The 14,390-nt window shown below is 40.5% G+C and overlaps 1 protein-coding gene across 1 annotated transcript; it reads right to left on the bottom strand.

The window, feature by feature from the left end:
* Positions 1-9,616: 9,616 nt before the first annotated feature.
* bloc1s5 (biogenesis of lysosomal organelles complex-1, subunit 5, muted) lies at positions 9,617-13,519 on the bottom strand. The gene is made up of 5 exons (XM_067578209.1): positions 13,291-13,519; positions 12,838-12,920; positions 11,662-11,791; positions 11,073-11,131; positions 9,617-10,604 (listed from the first exon to the last, which is right to left on the bottom strand). Exons 1-5 carry the CDS (start codon positions 13,307-13,309, stop codon positions 10,431-10,433), a joined length of 465 nt encoding a protein of 154 aa, XP_067434310.1. The 5' UTR covers positions 13,310-13,519; the 3' UTR covers positions 9,617-10,430.
* Positions 13,520-14,390: the final 871 nt, after the last annotated feature.

Genomic DNA, 14,390 nt, shown 5'->3' with positions numbered 1-14,390 from the left:
TCATCAATAACCAATGAGGCTTCACTTTGCTTGAGCTAAAGCCGTATACAATGACTGCCCGTGGTTTCATTCTTTTTGGATATACTGCAAGGCACTTTAAAATTGCCCCTAGTACCTGCCTTCATTGCGTCAAGGTTTGTTTTTATTTTTCCCCGCTTTTGAAAAAAAAAAAAAAAAAAGAAATTACAGATGCTGTCACCCACTTACTGGTACTCTCGCTTGCTCTCATGGAAAATGTAAAAGGGGCCCAGCCTCGTTGAGGTCAGGCTGACATTGCCAGTGAAAGGTGGCCAAGTCACAAAACAGATGTTTACTGTTTTTCTAAGGATGATTTGTTCTCTGCTCAATATTGACTCCGGTCCAAACATAACCCAGCTCTGTTTAACAGAGCGCTGCGTTAGAGTGGGCAGACTGGGGCACAATGCATGAACCAGGTGTTAATGTTTTATTGTAAATGTGGGTCGTATTGTATGCCTGCTTCATCACTCCGTGGGTACTTTAAGTGAGTTTATGATTCTGACAGGTGTCTGGGTTTGACTGTGCTAAAGCAGGTGTGCAATAAAATGATCTGATGGATCACACATAGGAAAGTGTGCGTGTTGCGCCTGTGTGTGTGTATGTGTGCTCTTAGGTGTGTCAGTGAGTATGAACGAGTTTTGGGAAGCCTTTGTGTGTGTGTGTGTGTGGGTGCAGCCTGCACCTCTGAGCGTCTGCAGAGGCAGTCATGGACCCAGTAAAGGTCTCTCCACAGAAGCCATTAAGCAGTACGTCTGTTGGAATAATGTGTTTGACTTGGCTGCGGGGCAGCAGCAGGTGCTGGGAGGACCGGCCTGGAGCTGCTGCTCACTGCCTGCTTTGATCTGCAGGCCAGGGACCAGTCTTCCCTTCCCGGTGTCTTCCCTCCCATCTCATCTTTGTCTTCCTTCTTCCTTGCCTTTGTTCCTCTTTCTCCCTCTTCCTCTGTTTTTTCTCTCTGTTGTCATTCTTGTCATTAACTTTTTCTGTCTCTCTTTCTCTTAGTGCTTCTCATCTGATTTATCTTCCGCTCTCTTACTTGATTTTCACGTCTTAGCTTATGTCACGCTTTCTCTGTTCAGATGTCTTTTGTTCTGTTTCTTGGTTTATTTTCTGTATCTCTCTCTCCCTCCTTTATTATCCCCATATTTTAGCTGTTAAGAGCTTAGCTGCACTCCAGCCACACATCTGCCAGACCTCAACAACACGGGTGCGGAGCAACGAGTGCAAGTTTGAATTTATGCACTGAATGGATCGTTGAAAGAAAGGTAGTCAGGCTTGGAAGTTGCTAACAAGGAAATTTCACTGATTCATCATGCTGGCAATTTGTTCAGAATGAACAAGTGGAGATGTAAAACTGATGTCTTGCCTTACTTTTAAAGGAAAAGTCCTGTTAACTTAACTTAGCCAGCAAGCCTGGCTCCATCCAGATGCTACCAGCATCTCTAAAGTGCTGTTCAAAAACCAAAGTGACTTCTTGGAGTGTCCACTGGTTGCCTGGCAACCTGTGATGACATGACACAAGGAGGATACTGCACCTGGCCAAGAGAGTGGTATCAATCTTCTTATCTAACTCTGTGTAAGAAACAGATAAGCGTATTTCCTAAAATGTCGAACTACAACTTCACTATAATGTCTGTTCTTTAAGAAGGAATACTTGTTTCACAAAGAGGGATTTCCCTTCACTCATATGTCTCTCCTTGTTCTATCAAAGCTGGTTCAAAATCCAAACTGTTTTGGGATTTCTGTTAAATATTTATCTCCATTATCTGCTGAACGAAAGGCAAAAACCACGCCGAGCCCTGACAAGAGGTCTTGACATGGGCATACAGTAGATGGGTCATAATTTTAGCTCTGGACCCATTCTTCCCTCCGTGTCTTTTTCTCTCAGCCTCAAGGTAAAGCCATTACACTTGAAACGAAGCAGCAGCAAAAGCAGCAGCCCACTTGGGTTCAGAGAGGCAGGGGAGGGAGACGATGAAAAGTAAAGCCCAGGGCCGTCTCGGGGCCCTCAAAGACAGTTGCCTTTATTGAAGGAACCCACTCCCATGCATTCCTCTGCCAAGAGCCGGGGCCTCCCTGGAGAAAGCCGGGATGAGAATCTGACTCACATTCAGATGGGGGCTCATATGCTGGAGCTGCTCCGGGGGTGCAGACGCAAACACACACACACACACACACACACACACACACACACACACACACAGACAAAAATCCCATCTGCACAGAGGCACAAACAAGTATGCGGTCACACACACACACACATTCATGCATGCACCTTGTCCCTCCATCTCCTGCCTCTCTCATTGTTCTGTCAGTCAGGATGGTTTTTTAGCTGTGATCCACAGCAGGGATTCTCTGTTTCCTGAATGGGTAACACACACGCAGGCTTGTAAAGCACAACTGATTGATTTATTGGGTTTCAGGGCCTGAGGTAGGTGGGATATTAGATGCTCCTTGGAGATCTCATCGTGAGATCATTCAGTGAGAGCAAAGGGCCTGCTCTGAACAACAGGGGAGAAATTCCACTGTCTTGGGTCCAGGTTTTCCCAAACTGTCAATGAGACAAAAGTTTTTTTTTAAAGAGTGGCTTAGTTAGCTTTGTGAAATGTTCACTACACAGGGCGCTTGTCTTTTTCTTCCATTACACTTTGGTCCAGCCTCCAAAAAACATTCAAGGATAATCCTGTTTTTAAGACGCCTATCATTTATCATGAACTGAGAGGCATCCAAAAACTTCTTAGAGGAAAATCCCACAGTCATTATGAGCTACAGCCAATTCACATTTGTTATGTTTAGTTTACATTTCTCTCAACCTTTTCACAATGTAGATGTGAGCAATTAGATTTTTAGGACTTACTTTTGTGTGTTTTTTTAAAATAAAAACTGGGCAATTGCAAACTTTCCTTTAAACCTCTTGTTCTGGGTAATGAAAATGAAACGTATTGATGTGACAAAGTTAGTACAAATGTACTTGAAAGTATATTTCCTGACACAGACTTTCATTTCTTTCTGAGGCTCTTAAGCAATTGACTGTGCACTTGGGCTGATAAGTCAGAATTCATCTCATCAAACATCTCGTCCAAATCTGGAAACCATCTGTCACGCCTTTTCTGAGAATGGTGTCCGATTTAATGGACTCGTAGACTATTTGAACTTTTTACAGCGATATCAGTTTTATTTTATAGCATTGCTAACAACGCTGAAACTGAGAATATTCCTTTGGAAAAGCCTCGTGGGTATGGCCTCAGTTTTCACAAAGTTAGCCCCCTCAGCTCATACTTTTTTAGAGAACAATAACATATTTGGAAATTTTGAGCGTTTCAATGTCAGTATTCTGTGTTTTTTACATAAACTGCATCATCTCTGTTACTTAAATCACTATGGACTACAACCACGGTACCAAGGCCTTGAATCGTTCTTTATATTCCCTACCTTTCTCAATAAATAACTGATCAAAAAGCCTCTGAGCAAATGGTTTTCTCATGACCAGCGGATTAGATTTAAATTACCGCTCTGGGAAAAGGATGTAAATCTAGAGTGCAATGAGCTGGCAGGAAGTTTGGTAATGAAGTCAGGTAAATTGACTGTTCAGCTTGTTCTAGCTGGATATCCACTGAGCTGGTCATTTTAAGCGGCTATAATCAACGTTTTTTATATTAACATTGGACAATATGACTACATGTAGGTGTCAGGTCATACAGATCATCTGACTCTTCTTCTCTGCTCTACAGCTTCTTCTTTTTTTTCTGGTTCGCTCTCATCTCATAGTGTCATTTTGTTCACAGTAGGCAGTTGTTTTCAGCAATAAAGCTCAAAAAACCTACTGTATACTATCTGCCAGCACCAAACAGACTAATGGATTAACTAATTGGTGAACATAGTGGAGCATTTGGCAGCTAAAGTGCCAGAGAGGAGACCAAGACAGAGCTAAAAAGAGAGTGAGTATTGGACTTACATTCCCCAGATGGCCACAAACACGACCAAATGAATTCTAAAGTTGCTCCATATCTGCTGGATGTGTAAATAGGCGACTATTTTTCTAAAAAGTTTGCTTAACAACTTAAGAGGTGATGGCTGGCTGCTAATAGCTGCTAATGTGTTCACAGCTTGTTCCCGCTGCCGCCAAGTGGCCAAAAAAAATTGCATTTTGGGCAAGTTCACCTAGTAGATTTTTTGACAATTAAAACATTACTTAAAAAAGAGGACATAACAAAGCATAACAAACTACTTTCTATGGAGTTTCGCATCACTGAAATCACAAAAGTCAAACTGAGATAACGTCAGGAAAATACCTGTCTGGTATGGAAAACAAGGAAAATCAAATCCATTGTAAAGGTATGTGGTTGGCAGTGAAGCCAGACATGTCTCTAAGGTTCAGGAATCTAGACGACAACAAGCTTTGTTGCTGTTGGTGGCCATTGGCCGATGACAGCCCAGCTCAGCGTCCTCTCTGGCTATTGTTTGCCATGTGATTGACTGAGGAAGGTGTTTGTTGTTGCTGGACTCTTATCTGTGTTTCTTGGACCTGGCAGACCTGGAAGGAACACGCCGTCGCTGTATTAGCGAGGCTGTCTGATGAAACTGAACAGACCCAAAACATCACATACAGTTCAGCTAATTAGACGGTCCTCTATTTCACAAAAGATGGCAATGGAGAGTGTGTCTATCAAACAGAGAGAAATCTGGTCTGAGGCAGGCTTTTTGAATGAGCTTAAGAAAATGACTGTTCACTGTACAGAATAAAAACTGACATGTTACAGTGTCAGCCTTCAGTGTGGCAGTATATCAGCGCTTGCTAATAAGGGAGCTCTGGCATTTATAGTGAAAAGTGGGACGTTTAATTTCCAACCCTTTTCTTTTCAATGATTGCTTTTATACGCCACCCAGCGCTCATTTTCTAAGCTGACAGGGTCTGAGACTATCCAGCATGTCTTGAAACCTTCCCTCAGAGAAATATCAATTTCTTAATTTGTTTTACTGAGGCTTTGAGAGCGCTCCCTCTCTTATTTAGCGATCCACTGGGTGAACGTTTGCTATTGCCAAAGAATTCATATTACAACCTGCATTAGCATCCGCTCAGGAACCATCACCGAGTCCCCGGGGTGTTGTTATGCTGGGTTATTAACTTAGAAGCACGGAGCTTTTGTTCATTGGCATTTTCATTTTGGACCCCTCAGTAATTGAGTAACAGGGGCCCATCATGTAACACAAAAGAAATAAAGAGTGAGCATGCAGCGGCTGAAAATTCTCATAAGCTGTCAGGAAAGCTCGGCTGAATGAATACCTCCTCACTTCCCATTGTTCCAACACAAAATACTGAAATTGTTTCCCTGTTAGACCTGCTTTTTCTCATCAGTCGACTGAAATGAAAGGCGATCAGGCCAAAAAGAAAATCTTAGGAAATGCCAAGTTTGCTGTCAGCTTCGTAGAAACTGTAGCAATCATCTGAAGTCATGTGTATTTTATTTGTTTCTTTAAGGAAGTTCAAGCTCCACTTGTATTTAATTAGTTTTCAGCAGTAAAGAGGGGAGAATGGACCCATGAATATCAAGCCACAACATGAGCTGCACAGGAAAACCTCATAAAAGTGTACATTGTACCTTTTCTCCTGATAAAGAGCTAAAGATAAGAATCCATTCATGGCCGGGTTTGTAAATACAATGTATTAACCTAAATAGTCTGTATAGATGTACAAGTGTAAATGGGATTGAAACTTTACCTATAATTAGACAATTTCACAATCACAAATGCAATCCAGTTAAACATCTGTAATGACTGACTTTTATGAAGGTTATAAAGTCCTATATTGGGTCACAGATGAGGGACTTCTTAGTAACTACTCAATAGGATGTATCACTTTACTTGAGGGTATGCAAAAAGAGTAACTAATGTTTAAGTAATCAGTAATGAATGAGCCGTTACTAGTTTTGTGTTAATCAGGAACACCAAGAGTTCAGTATGATCGATTCAGATATACATCAACTAATCATTACCTATTTCATTAATATAGTATCTCCCAGTCTATTCTGTATTCTGTAGTGACTCATCATTATCTATAGTCCAAATAAGGAGTTATTAGGGAAGTACTTATTACAATTAATCAATTATCAGGTCATTCCTGATTTGTTCCTCACTCAATCCTTAGTAACTACGACCAATTTTGTGTACCGTATTGTAAAGTGTTACCGTTGACTCAAGTCTAGGATGTTAAACTGTGCTCCTATTTAAGAATGAGGCTGGTGATTTTCTATAATTTTCCTATTGTCAACAAATCTCATGAGGATACCCAAACCAACAATGAATTGATCCTACTTACAAGTACTGTACTGTGTGTGTATCCAAAGCCTGATATATCTTATTCCTCTGTGCCGCAGACCTCCGTTGTCCAAAAATCTATTAAAAACACGTCAATGAGCCACACTGTTGAACTCGATGACCAACTTGTTCCTTCACCATGAAGAGTACGTTTGTTTGTTTAGACATATCTCCAAAGACTAATAACAGCAATCACGTTGTCAGTCTCCGGAGAGTAGTTCCGTGTAAGGCAGATGCCAAAGTCAAGAGGTTGTGATATGTAGCACAACAAGCTAATGAAGCTATGTAAACGGAAATGCATTCCACACGCAGTGGCGTCTAAAAACATGGTTGTTGTTATTAGTCTTTGGAGCCATTTCCAAACAAATGACCATGTCCGAAATTCTTTGTAGTGAAGTAATATGTCACCCAGTATAGTAAGAAAAATATAGAAAATCACCAGCAATATCCTTTAAGTTGAAATAAAATAATATATTGTTATATAAATTGGTGACTTTTAAACCTCTATCATCTACATGGATTACATGTAGAGTATATAGGGTATATTTTTTGTGGGTTAAGAGAAACAGTCAGACATATCTTACACAGTTCATAAGTGCGTAATCAGTGTCCACTGTATCGTTACTCATAGCTGCACACCACATGTTCTTAGATAAATGTGTAATTGTGCAGACTCACAAGTTTCATTTCCATCAACGTCTGCTCAGCTGCGTGAGAAAGCCCAGAGGGAGAACTGAACGGGGAAAACAAGGTGTGAGCTGCAGGTTACATCAACTTCAACTCCTCCAACGCCTCCTTTGGTTTCCATTTCTGAAGGATGGCCAGGTGATAAAGAAAGTGATCAGCAGTGACCTGGCCGTCTAACTAGGTGAATTACAGTACTAAGATCAGATCCTGTTTTTTAGTAGATATCTTTATTACATGTTATCAGCACTTTCATCCCTTTGATATATTTCATTCTGTTCCAGTGGATGTGGAAAGCTCTTTTTCAGACAGAGCATCAGATTGCATTAACCAACACATCCCTTATCTCTGTCCATTGCCCAATGGGGCTCCAGCTGGGTGCTGCCTGTTTCCTTTACCATTTATGTTGGCACAAGGAACGGCAGCTCCATGGCGCGAGTGCTGCGATCCCTTCAAAACAGGAAGAACACACTGCTCTCCGATGGAAATGGGAGACAAAAAACAAGCCAACGAGGGTGCGGAGACATGATGCAGCAGGCCGCGGAGGATATAAGAGGAGATTTCAGCCAGTGACCAGCCGGTTCCTGCGCATGGAGTCGCGTTACCAGATTGCATGCTCAGAGAACGTTTCTGTGCCAACAGCCCGGGTGCACAGAAGACTTTCCTCTTAATGTTTGACAAATATCTCCTCCATGAACCTCTCTAAAGGGTTCAAATTGCTTTAGTCAATATTATCTGTTTTATATCACTGAAAGAGCTTGAAATACATGCAGGGCAGTGATAGGTTGTTGATCAATGACAGTGACTCAAAAATGACTTGACCAGGTGCTGAGTTTTCTGGCTTTACTTATTTTTCAGTCTGTACTCTGAATTAGAACCAAAATTCCCATGAATGTCGAAACCTGTTGTTGTTGCAATCCCTTGGTTGCAAAGAGACGTTGATCTAAGTCCCAGATTGCTTAATGTCAATTCAGTTTGGCAAAAAGCATGTTATGACTGACAGAAAGTCACGTTGTGTGTATGCGGATGGTGAAGGGTCATTATCAGCTTCACAGCTGATTAAGTCTGGAGCTGCTGGTTACTAGGCATCTATTTTCTTGTTTAAATCTCCAAGCAAAGAGCAGGCCTAACACCAGCCAGAAAAATGTAATTAAGTTTCTACAGAGTAAGCTGTCAAACTCACGTCAAGCAAACCCTGAGCAGATGTCCAAATCACTTCACAAAATTATCTGACTCTAAATCTGACATTATACAGCAAAGTCACAATTCATTATAACAGATATAAATCCTGTACTTGTTAATATCAGGTCCAACATGTAGTTAAGCTTACAGTATGACTCTGTACTCATGAATAGCTAAAACTCATATGACTTAACGGTGACCTTTCGTGTACTCTGACTGTTTTTCTTTCTTTCCAACCAAGCCAAAAAAATAAATAAGGGCAGATGAAAAGGTGCCTTGCTGGCAGAGGTAGGCTACGTTTCCGTATTGTCACTCCTTGTTAGCTGATGATGGGCTGTCTCCACATTGGACAGCTGCGCCCAGTCACCAAGGCAGAGGGATGGCATGCACACAAACACACACATGCAGACGTGCTGTACACAGGGCAGATTGGGCGCTGGCCCTTTGCCTCTAAACATCTGCTGGCATGTCTATGCCCTCTCTGATCTCTGATGACAAGCCAACCACCGTGTCCTGCTCTGACGCCAGTCATCACCGACTCTTTTCTCTCTCACACGCATGTATGCATAGACACAACCAGAGTGTGGCCTTGCATGAGAGCCGCAGGACACAGAGCAGGGGGGACAGGTCACTGCGAGCCAAATGGAAAAAAGCTGCACCTCAGCTTCTGTGAAAGGGGATACAGCACTGAGTTCATTTGCTGTGCTGTCAGATGTGTCAAAATTCTTGCAGAGGGACTCCACTGCTGGCATGTTTTGTTTTATTCTTATTTTTCTAACAGAAAACGTCATTTTACTGATGGATGAGGTGCTGTCCAAACCTGCTTCTTCAGATAACAATGGGACATTTGACAGTTGAGGCGTCAGTGCAGTTTGAAGGAGTTTGTGGTGGGGATGTAGAGGGGGGGTATCATAAATATTTGTTCTATGACGTTGTCTGAGATGAACTCTGTTCTCAGCCATGCCAGGAATGTGCCCAGTGTGCCCACACACATCCATTAACCTGTCCAACCACCCGCCATTGTCTGGAGCAAAAACAAACACTTCATAGAAAGTTCTGTGTCAAACACTGACCTCAGAGGTCCTCAGCTTCAGGGTGAAGACACACACAGATGATTTCACTTCTTTTCTGGTTCATATTACAACTTTTATGCATCATTGTCATTTTAGCATAACTGTCACACTACTTACAAACTGAGTATTTACACAGTGACATGTATCGTTTTGTATGTAAATCAAATAAACAGAAAAGACAAAAAAGAAAATAACACTTGGTTAACATTATGTGGCTTTTATGAACTCTAAGCAAAGTATGACAACCACTGAAAACTGGGGGATATATATATTTTTTATGTGTACATGACACATGTTTGTAATCCTGTCGCTGTATGAAGAAAATTCAAACCAAAAGTCCAAAATCTGATGCATGTGTTTTTTTTATTTAAACAGCAATAAAAATATTAGATTTGTGACTGCTGCTGATCATTTAAAGTGGTTTCAGCAAAGGCCTTTTATAATGAAACTCACTTCACAGACAGTTGGTTTACTTGAAGTTATTGTCAGAGGTCGAATGTTCCAAACACAGGGGAGCTGGTGAGGGATGATTTGCTCTGGAAACGGTTCAGTTTGAGCTCGTTTCAACAACACTCGACCTGGTGCTTTAAACACACCTGCTCGCGGGGGCTTTTCTAACATTAAATGATCTTGCTTTCGATGCATGGAATATCTTTTCTTCGGTGCCAAACTCCAGGCTCCTTTCAACTTGAGGCTGATGCAAATTTATCATCAGCAGCACCCTTCAGGCAGGCATCCATTAAAAATCTTGAAATGTTGAAAACTTCACGGCCAAGGAACAATCAAATGATTGCTTATTTAAAAATGACATATTCCAGACCGTTTGCGTGCCGAGCATATTCCATGTGCTACAGACAAAAAAACTGAGATTTTGATGGCCTGTGAAAATGCCACATTGTTAATCACATTTTCATACTTATGATTTGGAAAATGTTGACTCTTGTGCAGGAGCAGAACCTCTATGTTTTATGCTCTTTTTCTGCCAAGCGCCGAGTACATCAATCAAAGCCAACAGCTTCATTTTGCACATGCAGAGCAGGAATGAAAAACACACGTTTATAGACATGTGCATTGCCTCCATGTCCACAATAAACACAAGTGTTCAAGTCATAAGAAAGGCTGCGTTTGTTCACTCGAGTCCTCACAAACATCAGCTGATTAGAAGGGTGACAACTTGGCCAGCTCCTTCTTCTTTTCACTGTACAGAGTGCTGAGCTGTCCTACGGCCTTGGCGTGCTCCTCATCCACCTCCTCCTTTAATCTCTGCTGCTCCTTCAGAAAGTCTGCCCACTCATCTTTCAAATGCTCCATGTTTGCCTGCAGCTCGGTGCTCTGGAAGGACACAAGAAGACGGGAAGAAGAGAGTTTTAGCAGGTGTCGCACATCGATCTTGATTTGATATTTCTGTAGTTGAAAGCTGAGAGTCTGCAATCGAGTTAGGCTGCTCGACTGATACAACTGGAATTATATAGTTGTAGAAATAACAATAGTTTACTTGAAGGAGAAGTTAAGGACACCTAACTAGACAATAAATAAGAGATTAAGACATTTTTTATGTTTAGACTTTTCACAAGAGTTAACAAGGCAATGTGAGATGTTTGTCTCATTTTTTCTTCACACACTACAGTGAAGAAGCTGGTTTTGTCAGTGAGTCTATGGGACTCATTGTAGAGTCTGTACACTGGGATTCAGGTTAAATGTGCTGCCTGTACACAGAGAGGACACAGTATCATAAATGCCACAACTAAATCTTGGCTGCATGAGGCTATAATAATGTGTCCACCCTCCAGTTGTTTTTACCTGCTGTGCTTCTAGCTCCCTCTGCTGGACTCTCTCTGCCATGTGATTAGCAGCCTCCACTGTGGGAGAAAAGCAAACCAAATACGTTCATCAAATCAACGTACATGCTCTCTAACACAATATAGATATAAAAACTTTGGTAACAGCATAACAGTCAGCAGACAGTCAGGTTGTTGCAACATATTTTGCCTCAAAGGATGTAATTTATAACATGAAATAAAGGAAACGATGCTTTAACCAAGATGCCATCATGGGGATAAAAAATACAGTACAATTATATTAAACATAGTGTAGAATTTAATGTCTTCAAATGTACATACATACATTGTTACAGAAGATACTCGGGCATTAGCATTTATATGAAGTTAACTTAAGAACAGAACAAGATTGTCAGAAGGACAATGACCACATTGTTTTGATGCACAGAATTAAGTGACAGTAAACTGACCGATATGTAAAACATTACAGCAATTCTTTTCTTTTTAAAGATTTGGCAGCAAATAGAAATGTTTGATTCGGGGTGAGATTTAGCATGACATGAACAATTTAAAACAAAGCCTCAGTTGTGATTCTGAGTGAGGAGACTTACATCGTGCAATGACGTCTGACAGCTGCTGGTTCATGTCCTCTAAATTTTCAGGCATCATTTTCTCATTTGCATCCTGCACCATTTTATTGAGGTTCTCCAGCAGCCGACTCTCCCTGTGACCCCGTTTCTCCTGGAGAGCAGCGGAGGAAAGATTAGTGCTGTCACTCAGACACTCACACACCACGTGATTCACTAGAATACTACTGTATACCACTTAAGTCATTAAGTCTAGTGCTTTGTCTTAATATGTTCCTTCCATTTAAATGAGAGAAAATTAAGTGAAATTCTTACCTGCCATTGTCCTTTCAAGAACAACAGTTGATACAGTATTTTTGAAGTATTATAATCACTCCACTAAAATAAAGATGCTATTTGGCTTGCAAATATTTCTGAGTCAATTTGCACTGAGAACAACACACAGCATATTGTAACTTGCAGTTCATTAAATGAGCAACATGGTTAGAACATTATGATACAAACAATTTTTTAATTTATCTGTGACCCCAAATTATGGGACTTGTGCATCACACTAATGGGACAGATTGGTGTTTGCACCACTAGTGTAACTCCCCTCCATCCTCACACAGCCACAGTTTTCTGTTAAGCCATTATCTCTGTATGTATTCATAGCAGGCGTTGTGATGTGGGTCTTATGACATTTGAGTGTTTATAAGAGTTTCTGTCCACGGCTGAAGTTTTCATAATTGTCAAGAAAGAATTTAGTGAGAAAGAGTGAAAGCAATGTGAAATGATTGGATTTAAAAACAAAAAAATACTAGCAAAAAGTCAAATGAATATCAGCCATCACAAAACACCTTTGCATAGACTTCTGTCATCATCCCGACTGTGAGTCATTCTGGAGATGGTCGACGGTCTTATAAATAATATCATGTCATAACATGTGACATCTGTCATGTGCATGACACAAATTACACATAAAAACCCCTAATATACTAGTGTCTTTTTCCATGTTGCCTTCACAGGGACATGTGAGGTTTGGTCATGCTACAGTAAAAACCTGCAGCCCTGGAACTTCAGCAGGGTGGACACATGAAGGACGGGTTGTCACTACTAAGGCCGCTGTGTCACCCTTGTATCAATCAGAACACCATGTTGAATGTGTGCAAAGCATGCGTGTAGCTGTGTGAAGAGCCCAGGTCATGGCGTCACATGTACCTCAAACTCTCTCACAAAGTAGCGGATCTCTGCATTGATGATGGGTCTGTGGTCTAACAGTCGGGACTGGATATCACCCACATCTGCAGGACCAACACATCAAATTAATTTCAGATTAAACAAGGAAGAACACACAGCACAGCAAATTTTTAACATTAATGTATGAAGTATCATGTTTTAAATAAATTACACATGATTTAACCTAAAAAACTGAGTCTCTCATTCATTTTTTAAAACATGCTTGTATTATATATAACAGTTCCTACTATTAATCACAGTCAAATGACATTTTGAACAGCCTCCTATCTATCTATCTATCTATCTATCTATCTATCTATCTATCTATCTATCTATCTCAGATTAATGTGTAACCTAAGATAAGAGCTTTTAAAGGCAAAGAGCGGGGCTAACATGCTTATATTGAGTGTTTTTCCTGGTATGGATTGTACTCACCTTTAGAAATCTTGTCCATTTTCACAAACTGCTAACACGCTATTCAGTAGTGAAATATCACGTTTATTTCCTGCTGAGCACAAAGTGGCAGCAAATAGTGAAAGCGTCCTGATTAACGTAACCTAAATTCTATAATGTGGCACCGTATATTCACATTGAATATTTACAAGCTTTCTAAGCTAATTGTGGTCATGTGAATGGAAGTCAGCTGACTTGAAACATAAATATTTACAACTAGTTCCGGGTACGAGGTCGTGGACTAAACCAAGCTGCTGAAATAGGGGTGTCCCGTTCAGTTTGGTAATAGTTCCTTCCACGGTTTGATCCGTTTATCAGTTTACATTAAATGCTCAGCTCTACGAACCTGCGGTGCGTTCAGGTACGCTGTGTGCTTTGGTGCTTTGAATTCGTATATACGTTTGTATGTTGTGTGTATTTAAAAGACAGACAGTAGACAGACTCGACAGCAGTAGAGCCATCTGTCTATATAGCTCTGGACAGCAGATGTCAGTCTTGCTCTGTGGAGGAAAAAGCTCATTTTCACACATTGCTTTTTAATTAGATAGATAGATAGATAGATAGATAGATAGATAGATAGATAGATAGATAGATAGAGTACTTTATTGACCCCAAAGGGAAATTAAAGTGTCACAGCAGCCACTTGACATAAATCAAAATACAATAACAGGGAGGTAGGTAAAAGAAACAAATGCAATTAAAGCCTAAAATATATAAAATAACTAAATTAACTGACTCAAATATAACAATATATACATTTTTTTTTTAAAAAGTTACAGTTCTTTAATAATAGTGTGAATGTTACTCTTTATAATATGAATATTACTCTAATATATTAGAGAATATCTGTCCATAGTTAGCTAACAGTGTTGAGAATTTAGGCAAGGCAATGTCATTTTTTAAGGCCTATATGGCACATTTCAAATCTAGTAGCAGTTATGAGCTTTACACATTGCATGAAATAAGTAAGACAGAAAAAAACCCCACTCAATTAAAAAACTTAAATGAGCTGATCAATAAATAGTAAAGTGTCAAGCTACAGCTGAGTTAGATAGGCACCAGTATTTAGGGACCTTATTAAG

This window comes from Thunnus thynnus, chromosome 21 (genome assembly GCF_963924715.1).
Source record: "Thunnus thynnus chromosome 21, fThuThy2.1, whole genome shotgun sequence".
In the NCBI taxonomy this organism is placed as follows: Eukaryota; Metazoa; Chordata; class Actinopteri; order Scombriformes; family Scombridae; genus Thunnus; species Thunnus thynnus.
The sequence above is the reverse complement of the archived record's forward strand: the minus strand, read 5'-3'. Positions and strand labels throughout refer to the sequence as shown.

Bases quoted from the DNA above. Each gene is read 5' to 3' on its own strand.
- bloc1s5 (XM_067578209.1), bottom strand. The intron at 11,792-12,837 runs GTACATGTGACG...GCTGCTCTCCAG, and splicing joins ACTTTGTGAGAGAGTTTGAG to GAGAAACGGGGTCACAGGGA. The intron at 10,605-11,072 runs GTAAAAACAACT...GTGTCCTTCCAG, and splicing joins GGGAGCTAGAAGCACAGCAG to AGCACCGAGCTGCAGGCAAA.